Genomic DNA, 22831 nt, shown 5'->3' with positions numbered 1-22831 from the left:
CTTCAGTTCCATATCTATTTCACTTCGAGGTTTGAGAACCAGTAAGTTATAGACTTAAGGGCTAAAAAGCTACCTAAAGGCTTAAAGTTAGATGATTACTAGTCAACAGTGATCCTTGCTTTTCGTCTGAAGTGTCACATGAGCAAAATCTTCGTAAAGGTATAATTATTATTCTTCTCCTCGAACGGTTATATGTGTAACAATCATATATTTCAACTTCCAAGCTCGTGGTCTAAACTCAAGTGTTTACACTACAAAAGTGGGGTTCTGTACTTGAGAACAAATTGACATGCCAAGTGAAACACAACAATGCCGCATGCAAGATATATACCTCCACGCCGAGCTATTGAGAAAGCCACGATGCATGCAAAATGCAATCATCTATTCAAGCATTTTAAATGATCCCAGTGGAAATGCTGGAAGTAGCATTAATCTTCAGTGAGCATTCAGGGATATAGGTAACACCTGTTAGGCCACAACCAGATAGATACTATGATTGGCATTTTCATCATCATACGACAATACGGAAAGCATAAAAACCGTTCCTGATAAGTGACGAGGCTACATAATAAAAGGGACGCCAGAATTGCTTTTCTAGGTAATTACGCATATAATTACCCAGAATTATCATTTTCGATATAAATGAATAGTTCCAGGGATTACAAGACATATGACAGACTCGGATATCACCCAAAAAAAAAAAAAAGACTCGAAGAAAATTTTCAAGGAAATGACAAAAGTAGCCCGCAACTGAAAAATGAATATTGATGTCTTTTAAGTGGAACGTGATCGTCATTCTCGCAAGGGAATTTTCAAAACAATTTTGATAATTTTAAAGGGACGGAACAAATCTTTAAGTAGGCGTTCATCTTCCCATAGAAGAGCATTGACAAAAAATTTCTACGGACATGGCCTCAAGCATTTAGTTGAGGAAAAAAAATATGGTTAAACAGATAGGCCCCATACCTTTCTCCTTGATATCAATTTGTAAAGTGTCGAGTGTAATGATTCCATCAGTCAACGGAAGTAGCTCGAGCTTGATGGTGGCAGTAGATTGAGAAGGAACACATCTGACATGATCCCACAAATGATTGGAATCAGCTTTTAGTTTAAACATACTCCCTCCTCTCTTTTTTTTAATAAGAAACAATCTCTCTCATAGTAGCATTTTTAAATATAAGAAACAAATCCTCTTTGTCTGATATTTTAAACTAATCTTTTCACTCTTACCCCATTAAATATATTGCACTTATTATCTCTCTGCAATAAATTTTCACTCATTATCTCTCGTGTATTCTCTTTACAAGTATATAATTGGAAAATATATATATATCTTACACATGCTTTTAACTAACATTTTGTTCACCCAAAAAAAAAGAAATTTAACTAACATTTTGAATTGCATTATTTTAGTAGTTGTTTCTTATAGTAAAAAACCAAGGGAGTAATAAACAAAAATAAAAATAATGATAAGATATGTTACCCCAGTGGAACTCTACTCTGTAGCCATAGATGAGTACAACTCATGCCAGAACTTTGAATGACATCATCGCCAATGGAAATTGTCCGGGGCCCATCATTACTTTGTTTATGATTTTCTTTTACTATAGAAGTGAACCCTTGACCCTGGATAGTACCAGCATGCCTCTCACCATTTATTCTTCCTAAACACTCTGCAAAACCAATAAAAGGACTCATTGGTGTATCAGGTGAACTCAGAGACACTACTGAAGGGGGTGATGTAAATGAGGCTGGAGCAAGGACGGTCAAAGTAAGATCCTCAGATGTCAAATTTGATGCTCGAAGAGTCAAGACCTGACAAAATTGAACCCATGAGGTTAGAACTCAATGTTGCCCACCAAGGTACAAAAGAAGTTAAAAATACAACATCACAACCAGATCTGGGAATATTTCCAGACCTGGAGTGACCCTCCTCTTAATGAAGAAATATTCAAGATCTGACAATTTTGATTCCTTGATTTGAGCAACAGTCATATAATCTATTCCTAGCCATTGGGCAATTTATGCCCAGGATTTGAGATCCTTTCATGTATTTCATTCCCTGTTTTGGAGATTTACGTTCAAAAGTACTCATCATTTAAGCCCACATATAATTCAAGCAAACGTGGCATCTCATACAAAGCCATTAATTCGAAACCTGAGTTGGCCCGAAAAAGGGCTCATACAGACCTGCACAGGAAGTTGGGAATTTCTCTCATCAGGTCCAGGAGACTGTCCTGACATATCAGATGCAACAGAGATCAAAACATCCCTTGGGCTACGTGGTCGCCAACTAGTTGGCTGCTTAAAGAACAATCTGGAAGCTAGATAATCACAGGAAAAAAAGGACAAATTAAAACTTCAACATTCCTTCAATAACATAAGAAACAAAAGGGGAAAACAAGCCTACCTGTATAATTGCATCGACATGAAACCATGATTGCATACTGATCATCAGTTGAAGCAATCTTCCTTCTGTCAGCACTCATAGAGGAAAGACCCAAGTTTGATGTGTAGTTTCCAAATTGCAGTTTTGATAATTGAGAACTTCGTTCACCAAGAACCTTGAGATCCTTCCACGTAGAAGTTGCTGGTTTAAGGATGAAAGAATGTTCTTCACCTCTCCTGCAATTGGAAGCTTTCAATGAGATCAGGAAAATTAAAGCTAAATATAAACAAAAAATTGGGGGGGGGGGTGACTCAGCATGATTACTCATGTCATATTCTCAATTTAAAAAATATATATATTTTTTACCCATACAAAGGCAAGGCAAAGGTCATTGATGAGCTAACATCTATTAAAGCTTCCTTTGAAGGGGGGGAAAAAATAGAGTTCTAGCTGAATCAAGAATTTTCGTTTTCCCATGTTCACATTGTACCCGACGCAAATGTATAGGCTATGCTGATAGAAAAATTTAGCATTTATAGAGAATAATAACCAGGGGAGCATCAAATAAGAATAGGAAGAATATCTAGAAATTCATAAAGAATTGTTACCTGAGGGCTAGATTTGGTAAGAAATGATCATTTCCAGCTTCAATGCAAGCAATGGGTAATGATGCAGGTGGTCCACTTTTTGAAGCCTCCTCAAAAACAATTGTTATGGCATCTATAAATACGACAATATCTGAAGCATGTGCAGGAGCAACATTCTGAAAAACAACTTTAGTAATATTAATCAAAACAAGACTTGGAAAGAGACATGATGAAATCGGCAATGTACATAAGTTGAAGGTAAAAGAAGTTTGTAAAATAAGTTGATTTGATAATGTCATAATTATTACCTTTATTTGAACACAAAGAAGATCCTCTGAATTGCAATCAGCAGTGAAAGAGCGGATTTCTACAGGTTGTATAATTTCAATTTTCCGTCTCCACCTTTTCCCAGCTGTATAGATGCCTTCTAATCCACAACAAACAGAAAATCTTTCTTTATCCAATGAGACACCTCGAAAAGATAAAAGATCTTCAACTCCAGGCTTTTTCCTTAATAACTTTGTGATGAGACTAAATCCCATTCCTCGTGGTTTGAGCTAGGTGTAGGACTAAGTCCTTTAATAGAAGGAGGTGAGGGGGTTGTACTTTGGGATAGTGAAGACATAGAGTAACTTCTGAAATTGCCAAAGGAGAATAATTGAGAGCCAGGGGATGATGAAAAATTGGATCTCTGAGAGGTGCTACCTATTCCTGAATTAGACATTAAGTGAGGAGGAGATAGTGCAGGCGTAGGAGGGGGAACAGTATTATCCAGAGGCAGTAGCCATTTTAACAGTTCTCCACATGGATCCTGATTGGTATTTAAAAAATTGCCTTGGTTCTGAGATGATAGGTTTTTCTCCTGATGCTTCTCAAATTGAAGAATTTCTATACAAGGGTTTCTAAGAAAATCAACACCAACATTAACCTGTAAAAGAACCTGCATCCTTCCAAAAAGCAAAATACAGTCAGATCAGTAATTAGAAAAAATAAGACAACCAAGGCATAAATAAAAGGGCTTTTTCATATTGACGACTATACAAGTGTTAAGAACAAGTCTTACAATAGAGATCTGAGGCACTAAAAAGACAAAGCATACACTGCTTAGAGTGTGTGTGTGTGTGTGTGTAATGAGTAAAAGGTGTTGGCAATTGGTGATCCTGTGCATTGCCATTTGTGCTCATTTCCTGGTTATTCCTTAGATTGGCTGTTAAGTTAGTCATCATATCTTTCTGTTTTTAATTCAATTCATTTTACTGCAATTATCATATGATCAAATTCATTTGATTAGCTGACTCCATGGGGTTTCATGACTAACTTCTTAGCCTGAGTTCCTAGTTACGCATTTTGAACCTAAAGAATGAAACAGCGAATCAGAGAGTCATTGAGCTCCGATGTTTCTATGAGGTACCAGAGCTAAAGTATGCCCAACCATCTCTAAATCAAGTTTGGCCAAAGACTTTGAATTAAACTTGCTCAGAAACCTCAGACCTCAGATAGTTCTTAGGAACAGAAACGGCAAGGTCAAAGAAAGGTATAGTTGTCTCCTAGAGAAATATGCATTGAATTTTACAAATGAAATATGAATGTTGGGTTGTAATTTGTAAATTAGCAGAGACCCCTACAGGGATCACCTAAAATTTAGTGTTTAAGTATTGCTCCCTAGACACTAGTGGATATGGAGAGATATCAAAGGTTAGTTAAAAAATTCATCTATCTTTCCCATACTAGGCTAGATATAACTTCCCTTGCAAATAAAGTTAGGAAATACATGAACAGACAGTTAGGCATCAAACTATCATTGCATTAGTTTCCCCAATTATCTGAGCACAAAAGGGCAATATAGAAGTTAAATTTGACAGAGAGCTTTCACTAAAGGGGGAAAAATATGGAAAAAAATTGGTTTCATTCCCTTGGTCAAGGTTCCCAGACTAAGAAAATGCACTTTCATATTTTCCAAAGTTTTATGGCACATACCAGTATGTCTCCATTAGGAAGAGCACAACACTTAACAGAACTTCTTGCCAATCCTCCAGACATATTTGCATCAAAATTTCCTCTGTCAATAACTGCACAGACAGTGGGCAAATTTGCTGCACTCTCTTTGGTTCCAACTGTTAAAGACATTTGACCATTTGTTTCTGAGGAGTTGCAAAACTTTTCTGAGGAACCTTTTTTAGACCAAAGTGGCTCATCTGACTCAGCAATTCTCACAAAGAAGTGAGAATTCTCAAATTTTTGCAACAACAATGCGGTTTGTCTTCTGTGATCCTCCATCCTAAGAAGAGATTCGCCAGCAGAAACATCTGTTGAGTGATCAGTCTTCACTTTTGGTAGGTTTTCACCCTTCTTCTCATGGCCATCGGGACTCAGTTCCCCTTGTCCAGATACTAATTTGTTTCTGTTTTCGATGCTTCCATTTTCTTTCTCAGGGCCAAGACCGAGGCCATTCTTACTCATTACTGCAGCAACTTTAAATGGAGTAATAATCTCTGCATCCCATTTGCATGCTGACAAACATGCCACAACATGAACTTGTTCACCTAGATTACAGGTTTAAATTAGGTTTAGTCAATAATAAACGGAAGTCAGGGTACCAACATGCAAGCCAAATCTGAAACTCATACATTTAAAAGAGGAAATATTCTATTACCAGGAAAAAGAAAGGAGCGATCAAGAGAGCGCAGGGACTGTATATCTGGCACTTGATTCCAGTTTTCAGGGAGCTCCTCTATAAATAGAAAAATGGGAATTAGAGGTATCACATTAGTTACACAGATAAATCTCATCTGCACCTAACTTAGAAAAGGAAAAATCTAAAAGGAACATCTTTTGCCAGGATAACTTAATAAATATCAAGTAATAATAACAACATTATCCCCGGTCTGCCACTTGAAACTTGATAATTACCAGACGAAGCTATGATGTCCTGGATTACAAATTGCCTTAAGAGAAGAATATCTCAAAGATGAAAAATGGTGAAAAAAGGCCCAAACTCAATATGGCCCAGATCTGAAACGAATAAGCACAAATGTCACTTCACCCAAAGCAGGTTGATGATTAAAAAACCAAAGCAGGAGTCAAACAAGTCATTTTCAATTTTGAAGACTTGTGAGCATCCGAATATAGCAGCAAACATCCAAATCCTTTAAAAAATCACAAATTCCAATCGAAGACAATATCCTCCAGCGCACTTGAAAGCATAAACTTTTGCAATGAGTCAATTGTAACTTAAAATTTATGCATCTAATAAAAGCAAAAGAATATGTTCCACCGATTTTAAGCCAACATAAATTTTAATCAAGATGAGTTTCTTTAACTTTAAACAGTTTAAAAAAGGATAAGCATAAATGGAGCTTTCTAGAGCCTGTATTTAGCAGTAAATTAAATAAACAACACTCTGAAGTCTGAACCATAACAATTTGAAGTCGCTGCAAATTCTAGGCTAGAATGTGAATCAAAATCTTTTAATTATGTCCAGCCATCAATTGGTCATGCCAAGAATCAAGAGGAAAAGACAAGTTAGATTGTAAGTGAAGACATACTGTAAGGAATGGTGATCCATCCTTCTTCATCAGAAACATCTGAGTGCTTAGCTACAGCTGGTAAGTCATCTATTGAATTCAGAGCGGCCATGGTGCCATTTTCACCTCCAGCTCCATCAGTTTCTCTATTATACTCTTCGGTTATGGAAGACTGTATGAGTGAATCCTCAGATATGAGAGTCTCCAAGGTTGATGTAGATGAAGACTTGTTATGTGTATCTGTGTGATATTTGGGAATAGACGACCGTTCTGCAGACACACTTGTAGCAGACCGCATCAAGAAATTCATTGTGACACAATAAATATCTGCAAATATAAGTGGGCTACGCTGATGAGCATAAATGTGATAGGCTAGAAAGCTGTGGGCAGACATAAAAGATTATAATTTTATTTCAGGACACACACTATGATGCATTTCAAAAATATTTGCATTGGGGCGGAAAACTGAACAGGAGGAAGAACTATATGGGAACTACCACAAGAGCTTATTACAATACAAATATACACTATAAAATTTTGGTAGTGAAGTTTCGTTTTGGGCTTCAAATTCCAAAAATTTTCCTCCTATTATTAAGTGATCAGCGTAGTCCATGAAAATGTCGTTCCCCCACCTCGCCCCAAAAACAAAGAAAGACGCAATGACTTTAAGGAAAAATAGCTGCATTTGATCTCCATCCGGTAACTCGTAACTTGTGGTAAAAAAGCAATTAGGATATCGCCAAAAAAAAAGAAGAAGAAGTTAGACAATATTAAACGATTGAAAGCAAATAGCCCGTCCGTAAACGGTTAGCGTCATCGGAAAGCCAATCAGAGGAATTAGAAAATTAGAAGTGAGATTGATCTAAAGCGTTGAATAATTCATTTTTCCCAATATCATAACAGACAAGAAACCAATGCCAACACACTGTTTGCTGGGACTCAGCGGCGCCAAATTCTAATTAGCGTATCTATGGGCCGTCCATTACAGTAAACTAAAGGGAAACTAAAGAGAGAGAGACTGGAAACACCATCCTGCTAAACAGAGTTTACTTAGAAGTGAACACCAATAAACAATATAATGGAAAAAATCCCACTCCAACTACAATTGAGCAAATGAAAACTTCCATTCGAGATAACCATAGTACAAAAAAAGAAACTGAAGTTCAAATCGAGGATCATATGCATGGATGGCCCCCCATTGGCGCAGAAAATGCAAACAACCAAAAAATGCAAGCAGGTGCGATCTATGACAAAACTCTTCACCTGCCAAAGGATCGATCCGAATAGAAGAAATACGAGGGAGAGCGCAGAAGAGCAAGGAGATCCAAAGTCGAAGCAATGAGCAGAATCAGATGGCTCCGCAGAACCTGTTTTTACTCGATCTGTCAGAATCCGCTGATGCGGTGAAAATGGTCCTGGGTAGTCCAAAGTGAGGGTAAACAAAAGAAGTCCTCTGCAAGCTGCGGTAGTTGACGATACGATACGATACGCAACGTTTTGGGTCCCCATTTCTCAGGCGAACTCGTTGGATTCTCTTTTTATGACCTGGAGCTCGATGGATACTTGGACAGTTAGAAGCATGTCGTAGTTGATTATTGAAATCTTTAAGTAATCCGAGCTAAACTCTTAAAAAATAAATATATATAAAAAATTATTTTAAAAACACTTTTAAGAAGTGTTTTTTAAACCAAGCATCCCTTATAATTAATTATAAATCCTATTAGTTTTTTTTTTTGGTTTTTTGTTTAAAAAAAACTTTATGTGTGAACTTTTCAGTCTTAAAATGTAAGAAGATGTTTTTATGTTATTAACCATAAATTTTAGAAATTTTAAGGACAAGGTCTTTTGATTTCTCAATAATCATTTCTGATAATGATTATTGATTACTAATAAAAAACTGATAAAATTTTTAAATTCTTGGGGACATAGCTAAAAAAAGATGTTAATGATACCTTAAGGGCCTGTTTGGTTTGAGGGGAGGGGAGGGGAGGGGAGGGGAGGGGAGGGGAGGGCGGGTTAGGGGAGGAGAGGGGAGGTTTCATCCTCACCTTGTTTGGTTTGATTAAAAAGGAGGGGAGGGAAGGGTATTTAATGATCCCTTGTTTGGTTCAAGGAGGGGAGGGGAGGGATAGTAATAATCAATTTACCATTTTACCCTTATATATTAGTTTATGTTTTTATTGATATATTATATAAATTAATTTACATCTTAATTTAAATCATATAATTTAATAAAAATTCAGTCTTATCATGTTAATATGTGTATTAAAAAATTGGTACAGTAATTTTTTATTCTAATTAATATAATAATATATTTAAAATAATCAAATTAACAAATTTTATATGCTCTAAGAAAAATGAAATTTTATTTTCTTTAGGCTATCTTTTTTCCAGCTTTAAAATATATTTAATAAATAATATATTTATAAAAAAATTAATTTTATAATATTATAATTTTTTATTTAAATAATTTTTTATTTTTAAATAATTTTTATAATATATTTTTAATTATAATAATGTATATATTTTTTATTTTTTTACTTAGGATAATATTTTTTATTTGAAATAAATATTATAATAATATATTTTATGGGTAGAAGTGGAATATTAAAAAAACTACAAGAGCATAATGATCCAAAATTTTGGCTCCCCTCCAAAAACCCCCAATTTGGAGGGGAACCAAAATGGGGGAGGGGAGGGGACATTTTAGCTCCCCTCCCCTCCAAAAGTTTTAACCAAATGAGGGGAGGGGCTCCCCTCCCCTCCCCTCCAACCAAACACACCCTAATTTTATTGTAACGATCCTTAATAAAAAAATATTAAAAAACAAAAAGTAAGTTAATATTTTTTGAAGATTTAGTTGGGGAAAAAATTAGAAGTGGATTTTGTTATAAATATTAGAATATCTAGATGTCCATGAATTTTATCAATCCTTATGCCACGTTTGGTAGGATGGAAGAGTTTTTGATGGAAGTGGAAGTGGAAATAGAAGTGGAATTAGAAGTGGAATTGGAAGTGGAAGTGGGTTTTAAAACATGTTTGGTAGAAAGATAGAAGTGGAATAAATTTTTAATTGAAAAATATATTTATAATATGAAAATACTAAATTGCCCTCAAAAACCCCAAAAAAAAAATTGCTCTTTCCTTCCACGCATCCACAGCCTGCAGATCCACCGTCCACCATCGTCATTTGATTACCATTGTCACCGGAAATCGTCCAGACATCAATCAAATACCACAAAAATAATGAAAATTTCATCAATAATCAATATAAACAACCACTATCGTTGCCGTGATCGAAGCATTACAGGTCGCAGAGGGAGAAGGGTTGCAGGTCGAAGTCATTGCTGTGATTGGGCAGTCGGTTTTGTGAGAAGAAGACTCACAGCCACTGTCATTGCTGAGATCGTCGGAGAAGAAGACTCAAACCAGATCTGAAAAGAGGGAGAAGAAGGCAGAAGGTTCCTCATCGCAAATCTGAAGTCGAAGCTTCGTTCACCATCTGTCGTCACCTTCGTCGTCATCCTCCTCCATCTCACTGTTGTTCTCATTCATCTCAATATCATCCTCATCCATGAAAATCTATGAAAGCCCTGTTCATCGATGGACGTAGGGAGAGAGGAGCAAACACATCCATCAAGGGCTTGGGTTGCCGTCGTGGATGTAAGGGCGTCGCCGCTGCCCTGTCTATGGAAGATTGTCACCTCGTCACTATGAAGAATCATCATCGTTGTTAGTGGAGGGAAGGAGAAAGGGTAGAAGGGCAAGGGAGGAAATGGACCCATGGAACTGGAGGTGGAACTCAGTTCCATGGGGGGAGGCAAGGAACTCACTTCCATCGATTTTGATGGAAGTGAGTTCCATGAGGAACCGGCTTCCATGCTAACAAACAAGTAAAAATATCAGTTCCATTTCCACTTCCAATTCTCAGCCTCCAGTTCCTTGCTACCAAACGGGGCATTAGCTTTTTATATTCTATATTCTATAACCTCTGAATTGAATAATTTTTAGAAATTTTTATTCTATAACTCGTTGCATATGGTATGCTTATGTGAATTAATAGTATTATTTATTTTATGTAACCCTTAATTGAGTTTGAGAGCCTCTAAATAAAAAGCTATGTAATGTACATTTTGATCATCCAAATAAATAAGAATACACTTCTCTTTCTCTCAATTTCTTTCTTATTTTATTCATCTCTTTCATTTTAAATCTTGCTTATATTTTTTATTTTTATAATAGAAATTTTTTTTTTCCTAAGTAATGCTTCTTGCACATAGAGCTAGAGAATGGGCCAATTTCCCGTAGACATGAGCATGTTTGCGTAAACGAGATACAATGTCGAAGAAGCTTGACCTGTTTAATATGCTTAACATGTAAATTATAAGACCAAAAGTCTAATGTCCAAATTTAAATTCTTAAAAAATACGACACATTGCACGATAATTTAAGATATCGTTGAAAAGATTGAAAAATTACGGCTAATTAGTCTTCAAATAATATTCGGTCAGACAAAAAAAAAAGTTTTCAAATGTAATGCAAAAACATTTAATTTTGAAAACACTGACCATCCAATTGAAGTTTTTTCCAAATGATATGAGGTGGTTAGATTCACTTTAAAAAAATTATTTTTATTTTTATAAAATAGAGTTATTTTCACATATTTATTTTGTATAAATTAAAATCGCATAGAATAAGCTAGATTAAACATTTTCTCCTGTCAATTTTCACATGTCAATTTGCCTGTCAAGATGACCGTCAAAATATTAAAAACATCACGTCTCATTCTAAAAAATCCAATATTTCAGACTCACCTGCCAGCCATAAGCCTGCTAATTTTCCCCCTAAAATCTTAAATATAAAATTACAAGACATCTAATTAATATGCAAAACAGAAATTATAATACTCCTTCAATTCTAAATATGAGACCTTTTTATAGTATAATTTACAGTACAAAATAAGTCTTAATATTTAGGATTGGGTGAGTATATAAATAAATTACACAACAATTACAACATGAAAATAAATAAAGCATATGACATGAATTTCATAAAATATAATAATATAATAATAACCATAAAATTTTAAAATTATTTTAATTTTTTTCAGTGAAAAATCCTTACAGTTTATTAATATTTTTTTTAAAAATATAATAATATAATATGTAAATTATGTTAAGGGATCCCGAATATTTAAAATTATGAGGTTCAAAAGGCATATGGGCCAACTAGGTTGAAATGGGCCATGCTCAATCCACCTCTTCACTTGACGTTGGGGGACAATGATGGATGGAGAAAGCCCGCCGTGCAGATTCCCATTTCCCTCGGGCAATTCCCCCCGCTACCAAACATGAGTCTAGTAACAGAAAGTATAATAACACGGTGAATTCATATTTGAATTCTTGAGTAGGATTATTTTTAATAAGAGCATAGTAAAAAAAATGACTTTAAGGTTGAGTCTAACGAAATAGACTAATTATTTACAGCATGAAAAATTAAGGTTCAAATTCTTACTAAGACTTTAAAAAAGATATCTGTATTTAATATTTAATATTGATGAAACACGATTGTTTCGAGTGGCGTGTTAAAAAGATATGAAGTTACACTAATTTATTGGGCCAAAAAACAACGTTTTTGGAGTTCATCGACAAAAATTTCAAAAAATTCAGTTAATCAAAATCAAAATTGAATAAGCTTCAATAAGTTTGAAACAGACATGCATGGAAGCACTATTGCCAAGGAAACAATGAGACAAACATACGTGGAGACACGCAAGGAAGCTCACCTTGTCTGGTTATTGAAGCAAGCAACCATGAAATGAAAGGCCTCGGCAATCAATCAAAAACGCCCCAACGTGGTCTAGGTGCTTGTTTGGTTTTATAACTGGACATCCAAAAACAGTTATTCATACAATTTGAAACAAATTTTACACACACACACACACACATATGCACACACCTTAAAAGTAGTTTGATTTTTAATCTGGTAATAAATAAAAGATCCCAATTTATTTTATTTTTTATGTTTATTCATTTTTCTCAATCTAGTCTTTGTAGTGATTATACATGTTAAATATTTTATCAAATGGCAGTTCAAGTTAATATACATGATTAGCAAGGATATTTTAAAAAAGATAACACATATTTATTACAAGCAACTAATTCAACAAATTCTTTTAATCTTTTTAAATCAGTCAACTAGATTTTATATTAAAGATTAAAAATAATACTCCTCCGCTCCTTAATATAGGACCCAATTATTGAGTTGGTTTTGGTCCTAAATATAAGACCCATTTCTCATATTTATCAATTTTCTCTAAACTACCCATATGGATACTCCCTCAACTATAACCAAGTAGAAGAGGGAGACGGGGTATTAAGAAAGATGATTATGGTGTTTTAGGAAAAACGCATCACATTTCTCATAATTAACTAACTTACCTAACTTCCTTAATCTAATCAAATTAGTTAAATGGGTCTTATATTAAGGATCGGAGCAGTATTTCATAAGTTACCATTAAAAAAAATTACTATTTGAAGAATCCCACGGCTAGTCCAGAGGATGATTGTGACTTGTTAGTTAATGAAGGTCTCCCTGTGCCAAGGTTTTTAGCATCAGTAAATAGCCTTACTTTCTATGTTTGTATGAAAAAAAATCACAAACATCGTCGTGTCAAATTAACACCAATCATGTGTAAAAAGAGTTAACATCATATAATAAATTAAATTATTCTCTGACTATTATCAATTATCCGCTTTATTTTATTTCTAAAAAATGTTGCATGGATAATTTTTTTCTATCAACATCAAATAATTGAAAAAAAAACAACCTGACTTGAGTTACATTGCAGTAATGAAATGTTTTACTTATCTGCATATATTTATACACCTTACTTATTTGCATTGCAGGTGCGCGTTATTATCTATTATTTCTGATCCTTAATATAAGACATTATTTGACTTTTATTCTGGTCATAAATATAAGACCCCAATCCACATTGTCTCTCATATTTACGTATTTTTTTCCAAGATAATCTTTATAACAATGATAGCTCTAACCAATATACTTGATTAGCAATTATATTTTAGGAAAAACAATACATATTTATTGCAAATAACCAACTTAACTTCTTTTCTTAATATCTTCAAATTAGTCAACTTGCTCTTATAATTAGGAATGAGGTCTAATTTTTTTTTAAAACAAAAAAAGTGCCCGTGATCACAATGCCACGTCAGATCACGAGACTACCAGTTTTACTCAGTCCTCTAGAGGGAGAAGACTCCAAAAGGCACGGTTGTCCGGAGGAGGAAAGGATGACGAGGATTTGGATAAGAGCTGAGTTGGACTTGGTGGCATCTTGCCTCGCTGATTGGTGAGTTTCTTGTTCGCCTTTTGTCCCTTTGAATAAAATAGCAAGGTACGAACTATTCAAGACTGACCCTCTTAACTAATGTGGCAAATTTGGTACTCTGGTTTTTGGGGTGGCGTGGGGTGGGCTGGGGGGGGGGGGACAAATTTGTTACATCGTAATATTGGTTGGTAGAAAAAAATGATATATTACTATTTTTAAATTCAAGATAATATCATTGGCTTGTTTACTGGTTACTACAATTGCAGATCGGGTTACTGCCTGTTTTGTGGATGATTAAAATTTTTCGGCTATTTCAAGATTAACATAAATTTTGTTTGGGGAATAATTCCGACTTCATTTTCATGTCAATATCCAAGTGGGTTGTGAAGTGACAGACCCACAGGTTTGCGGCTTTCGAATGCGATTATTTTAATAAAATAAAAATAATACCTTGTCTCCATTAACTATTTCAAGAGATAAAGTTAAAGAAAGATTTAATAAATTGAAAAAATAAATAAATCTTATCGGTAATTAAAAGCACTTGAAAAATACAATTTGTATGGAGTTTTATAATAAAAAAAGGAACAAAATAAAGGACAAATGTCAAACGCCCTCTTTTTATTTTCTATCGAATACTCTAATTTCATTTTTTTTAATAGATGAAGATGATAAATGCGGCATAAATAAAAGGGAAAATAACAAAAAAAACGTTGAAATTTTATAAATGCCAAATATAGAACGTCAATAAAAATTTGTTGTTAATATTAAATAAAGTTGTATTTTCAAACCTGATTTGGGATTTTTAATTTTCAACTTTTTTTTTCTGTCACTCTCCTTAAATGAAATCAAAATATTCAATAAACTTCAAAAATAAAATTAGGAAAGAATTTTTATGTTAATAAATTATTTAAAATTTTGATTTTGACAGAATTATATTACATAAATATGATTGATTGTATTTAATGCAAACTGGCTGCAACAGTTTTCTTGCATCCCCAGGCTGCTCCATGCAGTCCCACCAAGGCAGCTATCACCAAATATCAATCAGAAGAATATGTGGTTGTGGCTGGAAGTTCATTTCCCCACTCCATTATTGAGCATACTTGATTGCTTCAAAACCTACAAAGCCTTCTCCTTACTTTTATCGTCTGTGCTCAAAGTCCAAAATCCGAAACTTACGAGGACAAAAGGATTGCGGTAAAATAACAACAGTGAAAATGGCACTTTTTTATTGATCGCGAATTTCGTCCCTTTTAAGTTCTTCGATTCCCAGTGCTGTCCAATATCTCCATTATTTCTTTTTCTTTTTCGCTTTCATATTATTCTGGCTCCTGGAAAATTACGATTCGTGAGTATCCATCTTTGCTTCGTAATCCCTTGGTTGCCACAATTTTCGGAGGATATTTTCGGTTTCGATTCCTATTTGAAGTTTGGGAAAGCCTGAGGTTTGCTTGCTGTTCATTGTACCCCCATGAGTGATGCTCTTCTTTCTCGTAGTACCTAATACTTCTCAAGGACGCCATTTATAAATCTGCGACTCAACACGGTACGTGGTGTCATTGTTTAGAGTTCGTGGACTCTTCCGGTTTGTCTTCACCTTGCTTCGTATTTTCTTCGCATTCCAGGGTCCTTCTCCCCCAGTGTTCTTCTTGGTCCTGCGGAAACTGTGAGCAAGAGTTCGAATTTATTTGAAGAAGCAAGAAGAGATCAACGTGCCACATGGGATTGGCAATATCCCAAACAACGAGGCGAAGCGACGAATCTGTAGAACAGGTAGGTAGCAAAGAGGATGGACTCACAGTTGGGTCTGATAGACCAATCATTCGACAGTCGTTACTCCTGCCATGTTCGCGAGGCGCTCGACGAATTGCCTGACAATTTTATCATCACCGACCCCTCTATCGCTGGCCACCCGATTGTTTTTGCGAGCCATGGGTTCTTGAAAATGTCAGGATATCCCAAAGAAGAGGTGATTGGCAAGAATGGTAAGATTTTTCAAGGACCAGGGACCTGTAGAAGATCGGTAATAGAAATTCGTGAGGCGATAAGAGAAGAGAGACCCATTCAGATCAATTTGTTGAATTACCGTAGAGATGGCAAACCTCTTTGGATTTTGTTTCACATGAGCCCCGTATTTAACAAGTATGATGGTAGGGTGAGTCACTTTGTGGCAGTTCAGGTACCTCTATCGAGGAAACGGAGGCGGTCGGGATGCGGTGTTAGGAAAACTGACGTTAATTTGAGTGATGATGGGTCTGTGGCTCAGGATTTTGTGCATGGATCATGTCGGAAGGAAGTGTGCTCGGATTCTTTGTTGGAACTCGGTCGTGTCTTGTCCCTTCATCAAGTTTCAGAAGTAGAACATGAAGGGAGAGGTTTGTTTCACATTTTGGCGTTTGGAAGTTATTAAATGCCTCGTGCTTCAATTTGTGCTTCTGTTCCTTGTTAATACTTCAGTTCAACATCTTCTGTATTTTCTATTTTGGGCGTGTTTAGTGCGATCATATTTTTCCTCTTTCTTGGTTATTCTAGCGGTCTATCCCTTTGGTCCAAACAGCCCTTTCTTGTTGAATTATTATTGTAATAGTTGGGTGTTCTCTACTGATCCTCATGCTTTATAACATGCAGAATCAAATGGTGAAGAACCGTGTGAGGCAAGTGATGTTGATAAGAGAAAAGCTATGACTGCCATGGACAACATTTTTTCTCTGCTAACCCACTACAGTGAGTTGACTGGCAGATTGGTATGTAGAAAGAGATGCAGCATTTCTGACGTGGGTTTTCTTAGTTCATCATTGATTATATCCCTTGGTAGAATCAAACAAAGCTTTGTATTGTGAGTTATTTGATACGTCTAGTTTTCTTTAGCATAAGTTTTATGCCAAGCACGGATCTCTGATTTCCTTGTGTTTTATATTGAATATCGTGTGTTTTGCAGAACTAATCCTCATTTACCTGACATGCCTATTGTGTATGCCAGTGAAGCCTTCTTGAAATTGACAGGTAAAACCATTGCCTTGGCTAAAGTACTAAATACTAATAGGCTTGTGATCACTTCAAACAATTATACTGGCTTCGGTGTAAAGATATAAAACAACAACAACTCGGATGTATTTAGGGTTTTTATCATGTTTCTAATTACCTTTTTGCTCATGTAGGTTACGTAAAAGATGAAGTGCTGGGACGCAACTGTAGATTTCTAAGTGGGCCAAATACTGATGCATCAGCTTTATATTTGGTAATATACTTTATTGCTATAATTTTGCAACATCTGTACTGCAATATGGAAACTTAGGATTAGGGAAATGGATTTTCTATGGACCATGTAGTTTCATTCGTGTTTAATTGCTTACAGATAAGGGAGAGCATTAAAGCTGAACAACCATGCACAGTACATATTTTGAATTACAGGTTACTTCTTCACTTTCCCCTAGGCCCCCAATTTCCAAATATATGAATTTTATTCATTGAATGTGATGAGTCATTTTACTGCAATTTTGACAGGAAGGACGAAAGCCCATTTTGGAATTTTCTACACATATCACCTATTCGTGATGCCTCTGGCAAGGTATTGCTGCGTATGAGCTAATTATATGCTGAACTATAAATTTTAAATGTCTCTGTTTCTCTTGTCCAGTCTGCCAACCATTTTCCTTGAGTTTGATTGGGCATTGAGAATACTGAATCACAGAACTTTTATCAAATATGAAATAGTTTTTAAATGTGTTTGGCAATTAGGTGGCTAGAATTATGTAGATGGCATTGTGATTTCCAAGTTTGCAATTTTTTAACCTGTCAGTTGTTGGTAGGTAATCATGATCTGTGAAAACAGTTGATTTTGTTTGTCAAAATATCCGCTCTATTATTTTTTACTTTGAAGTTGCTTGCGTATTGCTTAGAGTGTTTGGTTTCCCCCAAAAGTACTTTTTAAAAACACTTTCGTGCAAGTTGAGACAAAACTCTTTTCAAATGCTTACTTCGTGTACTATAAAATTACTTTTAAAACTATGGTTTGGTTTCTATTCAAATACTTCTTTTCTTTGTGAGTGACATGTACTTCCTTGGCCTAACAAATGATTTAGGGGGAGAAAGGCAAGGGAGGCTAGCAGCTGGTAGCTGATGTCGTACATTCGCCTTGGTTATGATTCGTAATACTGATAAGGAGTGGATAAGTGAGAAGAAAGACGAGATAGGAAGGTGGGGTTGCAAGAATTGGGTCCCGCTCCCACCCAGTATCTCATCTCTCTCCTCACCGGATCCTCACCATCATAGAATTTGTTTTAATCGGTTTAATTTGTTTTCATATTAACTAGTTATTTTCTGTATGTTTCTGGGGGGTCTTGCTGATGTAAGTTCAAGGATTCTTTGAGGCATCTTGGGAAGAGATGCGTTCGGTAGTTTATTACCGTATTACTTGTATATACTTCATGTGATTAACGTCCAAGTCTACCTGCCTAGATAAGTACCCCAGTCCTCCTGATCTACTCCTGTACGAGCTCAATTTGCCATCTCTCAAAAGCCACTTAAACCAAGTTATTAGTAGAAGTTTATGAACTGTGGAAATACTAGTGTATGCTGTAATCTCTCTTGCTTAAAAGCTCCTTCAACTTGAATTCAATTCCATGTCACTAAATTTAGGTTGTGCGTGATCAGATAGCATATTTTGTGGGCGTTCAAGTAGAAGAAGGCTGTGAGAACAAGGAAGGTAGACAGGGCCTTAGCCCTGAGAGGATTCAGCTCAGCGTGGTAGGAGCAGTGAGGGTTGCTGTGAGGAGTTCATCATTGACTGCAGGATCTTCCAAGTCGCTTTGATGGACTATTAGCTGTTCATTCAAATTTCCTTTTGACAAATATGGTTTCCAAAATTGTTACCCATTTTCTGAGATCATGCATCTATCTCAACCATGGTCGTTGAGATGGCGAGAGAAGAAAAGAAAGAAAATTAAAATTGAAAAAGAGGGAGAAGATTGGCTTGTCAAGTCCATGATGTCAAATTGTCAATTGTAAAGATAACAATATGTATTATAGGCTTTAGATATGTGCTTTATTTCCATAATTCGACTAGTAATTGTCTGCAACCTATATCCCCTTTTGAGTTTACATCCTTTGACCTTTTTAAATGCTTTTTCGGTCTTAAATATAATATCTTTATATTAGTGTGTATAAGAGTTTTATATTTAGGATCGGAGGAGTATTAAATAATTTTTGCTCTCGTGATTGTTGAGGAGGACCCTGCGTATTTTTTTAGGGAAAAAAAGTAAAGAAGAAAGTAGTTTCCTAAATCATATGTTCATATTCTTCTCATCAAATACTAAATTCCATAAAATCTGGAGAAAAAAAACATGCGGATTACAGAAACGCTCCGATAAAATTGATCGATTAATCAAATACAGCTTGACTTAATTTAGGCGTCAAAAATATGTCAAGAAGACATGTAATCAAAAGCCATGAGTGATGACATGGACTCAATTCACTTCAGTTGACCTGAAGCCAGACAGCAACACTAGGAATTCCAGCGTGGACAACGTAAAGCATATAGTAGCCAGGTGGGGCCAAGTTGGGGGAGGGGGGCCCACGCGCCGTAACCTTGTAAGCATGTGGGGCCACCCGCTCCATAACTACCACATCCAACACCAGCATCCTCTGGTTCATCGCGAACGAGTGCGTCGTAAACGACGGCGCCACCAGCGAAACCGTAATCCCCCGAGCGCTGTGGTACTCTTGCAACGACAATGTCACCGAGAAGGTCCCATTGTAAGACGCCCTATTGTTCGCCGCCTCTATCGCTATAATCGTTGGTCGCAGCGGACTGAATTTCGGGTCCAAGTAATTCGGGTAATACGCTTCCAAGCTCAAATCCGTCGGGTGCGGATACGCCTTGAAGTCGTACAATCTATGCGGGTTACTCCCTCCGACTAATATTCTTCCGTCCGGCAATAGCACCGCCGACGAGTGGTACATCCGTGCAGTATTTGTGGGGCTCAATACCTCGAATCTACCATCCCGGTTGGGTTCGTTTGGCCTGTAGAGAACCGGGTTTAATGCAGGGTTCACGGCATTCTCCCACCCTGCCGTCCCATTGCGGGCACCGTTGAGGACGATCAAGTCACCGGTGGGTAATATCAACATGTCGGGCATGACCCGGGGCAGGGGCATAACCTCTATGACCCATTTAGGATTCGGGTCGGTCACCCGGAGCCTCCCGCAACTTCTCGACGCTTCCACAAATACTCTCTTCTTAGCAGCCATAGGAAACGAACCTGGGAAAGCACCGCCACACACCATCACCTCTGCGTCGGGCAACCTGGTCGTGTCTTCCAAACCGGTTAAGTTTAAGGGGAGTAAAACCGACGACCCGGTACTGGGGTAGTTACGTTTCTCGTCACCGGGTAGAACAGGGTACTCTCTGACGATCCGATTCCGGATGTAGTCGAACAAAACGGATCGTTTATTGGCGAAGATGAAGAGATTCCCGTCCGGCAAGAGATGCAAGAAGGGGTAAAGATTATTCTCTTCTCCAGGTCCGGAGTCCCTCGTTTCTCTCAAGAACCTAAAGTAATAAGACCCATTGTTGTTTCCTGAATTCTTGGGGACAAACTCGTAGGTGAAAGCTGAACGACCACCAACGATGATAATGCGACCGTCGGGGAGAATCTGATTGGATGAGTACCAGCGATTGTTGCTTAACGGAACAGGGAGCTCGATCCAGTCGCAGCGGTCGTCGTCGCAGGGTGTGAAAGTGCGGAGTTTGTTGTAGCCGTCATTGAAGCCGCCTGTTTGGATGAGGGTGCCGGAGGGGTCGACTGCGGCGGAGGAGCACCAGGTGTCAGTCTGGACGGTGAGGGGGCGGAGGGAGTTGGAAGCAATGTCGTAGAGGACGGAGTGTGCGGTGCAGTCAACCTTCAGAGCCATGTCGCGAGGGTTGAAGCGGCAATGGCCATTGGGTAGAGAGATATTAGAGGGGCCGAAGTTGGTGCGGTCGAAGATGATGACCTTATTGTTCCTCATCACTTGCATGTGCATGGCCGAAATGCCTATGCTTCGGTGCAGGAGAACCCAGTGGCCGCCGCCTTCACTGCTGTCATTGGTGGCGGCGGTGGGAGATGACGACGTCGCCGGAGGGACTAGGAAGGCGTGGGATATAATGTAGAAGGAGGAGAAGAAGATCTGTAAAGAAGCTTTCTTGAAGCCCATGGCTTCTTCTTCTGCTTCTTCGTGAGAGTCTGAGAGGGTGCTCAGACTTGGGTTCTTGACGCTTCATACAAGTTTTTGCGCATATATGGGAGAAGCCCGGAAGAGCATTGATGAGATTCGTATCCTTAATTTGGCGAAATGAGTATATAAAGAAAGAAATCAAATTGAAGACTTTGGAACAAGTTTATGATGGGTTGAAGATTCAGGAAAGATATTCGGGTACCGGACTTCTAATGGTCAGATGTCAGCACACTGATATGTGAAAATTCCCACTTTTCTAGCTGGAAGTTTCTAATTTCTGAGCTATGTGAGATTGTTTTGATTTGGGAAATCTGTCTAGTGTCCACGCATGCGGTTGGACAAAGTAAGACAGAAAAAGGAAGAGAACGAAATGCGGCAGTCATCCTTGGTATAGTCTTTGGTTTGACTGATATAAGATAAATTTGGGCAAAAGAAGGGGGATTAATTTGAATTATTGAGCGAATGAGTGTGAATAAATGCGAGGAAGAAGATAATAAATAATGGGGATGGTACAAAACTGAGCGTGATTGAGTAGAGGGTAAATAATAAAGAAGGGAAAATGGGAATTAATGAAGGAAGGTAGGAGCTAGGGAGGCAGATGAGTGGGGGCCGATCGAAATGTAATGTCGTGAGGTCAAGTTTTCATATCAGTGGGCATGCAATTAACAGGTAGCAGTGAAATTGTAGTGGCAATATTGGCGGTGCTGAACAAGAAGCAGCAGACACAGAAGTAGGGTTGAAAGAAGAGAATTAATCATACGTAAACGGAGATGCAGAGCATCGATCCCTGTGCCAGCCATTTGAGCCGCACCGGATTCAAAAGTGGGGCTGTTCAATTTCAATATGGACCCTTCTCCATCATCTCATCAACCCCATTTTTAGTCACTTCAGAATGGAACAAGCTAGGCCCCAGAAATTATGAGACGGGACCAAACTAGAACACAACCAAATGGGTATCAGAAAGAGACACAAGATAGCCCCGGAGACATCCCGTTCCATTTTAGGATGCCCTTAGCTCGCACACTCTCAATCTCCTCTCTCTCACACGCTTAGGCTGGCTAGCCTCTCTGCTCTTGCTCACTCGTCGTCACTCAATCTAACGCACTCATTCTCAGCTTCTCCACAAGTCACAATCCGCCACTCTTTCATTCTTCGCCTGTCTTGGTCTTTCGGGACTAGAATGAGACAAGGATCAGACAAGACACAGGACGCAAGCCAGGGCTGTCTAGTCCCATCCTATGTCCTGAACAGTTTTATTTATAAAGGTATTTTCTGTATTCACACGGACTTAATTAAACTCCAGATCTCATATTTAAACGGTCAAAATCCCTTTCAATAGAACGGATGTTTGAATTTATTTATATCATCCAAATTATTATTTACATATATATTGGCAATTTTTTATATTTAAATCAACATTAAATATCATATTAGGATGGATTACTTTCTTTGAAGGCGTATTAATTGCATCTATTTGCCTACTTACGCTCTTATAGCATTTGCAAGGAACATACGATGAATGTGGATTTCAGGGACCACATCCATTTTATTGAATTCTTGAACCCTTTTTTTCTGTGTTTGGTGCCCCAAATTATGAAATTTAATTGGCTAAAATTAGACCTAACTATTCCATTCCAAAATATCAATCCTATGGCGCCCGTCTTACTGTTTGTTTCAGAAACGCTAGCCATCTCCGGGGGTAAAGTCTAGCTAATAACTTTCCCAGGAAACAATAAAAAATGAAGAATACTTTCCCATTGTACAG

General features: G+C 37.2%; 2 protein-coding genes and 1 pseudogene across 11 annotated transcripts; 1 reads left to right on the top strand and 2 right to left on the bottom strand.

Annotated features, from left to right (window-relative positions):
- Positions 1–119: 119 nt before the first annotated feature.
- Positions 120–7921, bottom strand: LOC114748343 (uncharacterized; annotated as a pseudogene).
- Positions 7922–15061: 7140 nt separating this feature from the next.
- On the top strand, positions 15062–18933 carry LOC114748348 (protein TWIN LOV 1). 10 transcript variants are annotated; one of them, XM_028936714.1, is made up of 8 exons: positions 15062–15397; positions 15477–16226; positions 16480–16687; positions 16790–16854; positions 17010–17089; positions 17207–17262; positions 17356–17419; positions 18490–18933. In XM_028936714.1, exons 2-8 carry the CDS (start codon positions 15641–15643, stop codon positions 18661–18663), a joined length of 1233 nt encoding a protein of 410 aa, XP_028792547.1. In that variant the 5' UTR covers positions 15062–15397; positions 15477–15640; the 3' UTR covers positions 18664–18933. The 10 variants fall into 10 exon arrangements, 8 of the variants coding, with proteins under 8 accessions (XP_028792547.1, XP_028792554.1, XP_028792552.1 ...); XR_003740460.1 differs by adding an exon at positions 17934–18048 and having other exon boundaries at positions 15063–16226; positions 18505–18587; XR_003740459.1 differs by adding an exon at positions 17934–18421 and having other exon boundaries at positions 15064–16226; positions 18505–18933.
- Positions 18934–19326: 393 nt separating this feature from the next.
- On the bottom strand, positions 19327–21045 carry LOC114748365 (aldehyde oxidase GLOX-like). The gene has a single exon (XM_028936738.1). It carries the CDS (start codon positions 21043–21045, stop codon positions 19327–19329), a length of 1719 nt encoding a protein of 572 aa, XP_028792571.1.
- Positions 21046–22831: the final 1786 nt, after the last annotated feature.

This window comes from Neltuma alba, unplaced genomic scaffold (assembly GCF_004799145.2).
Source record: "Neltuma alba isolate B1F8T4 unplaced genomic scaffold, ASM479914v2 tig00005686_pilon, whole genome shotgun sequence".
NCBI lineage: Eukaryota > Viridiplantae > Streptophyta > Magnoliopsida > Fabales > Fabaceae > Neltuma > Neltuma alba.
This window is presented reverse-complemented; position numbering and strand designations above follow the sequence as displayed.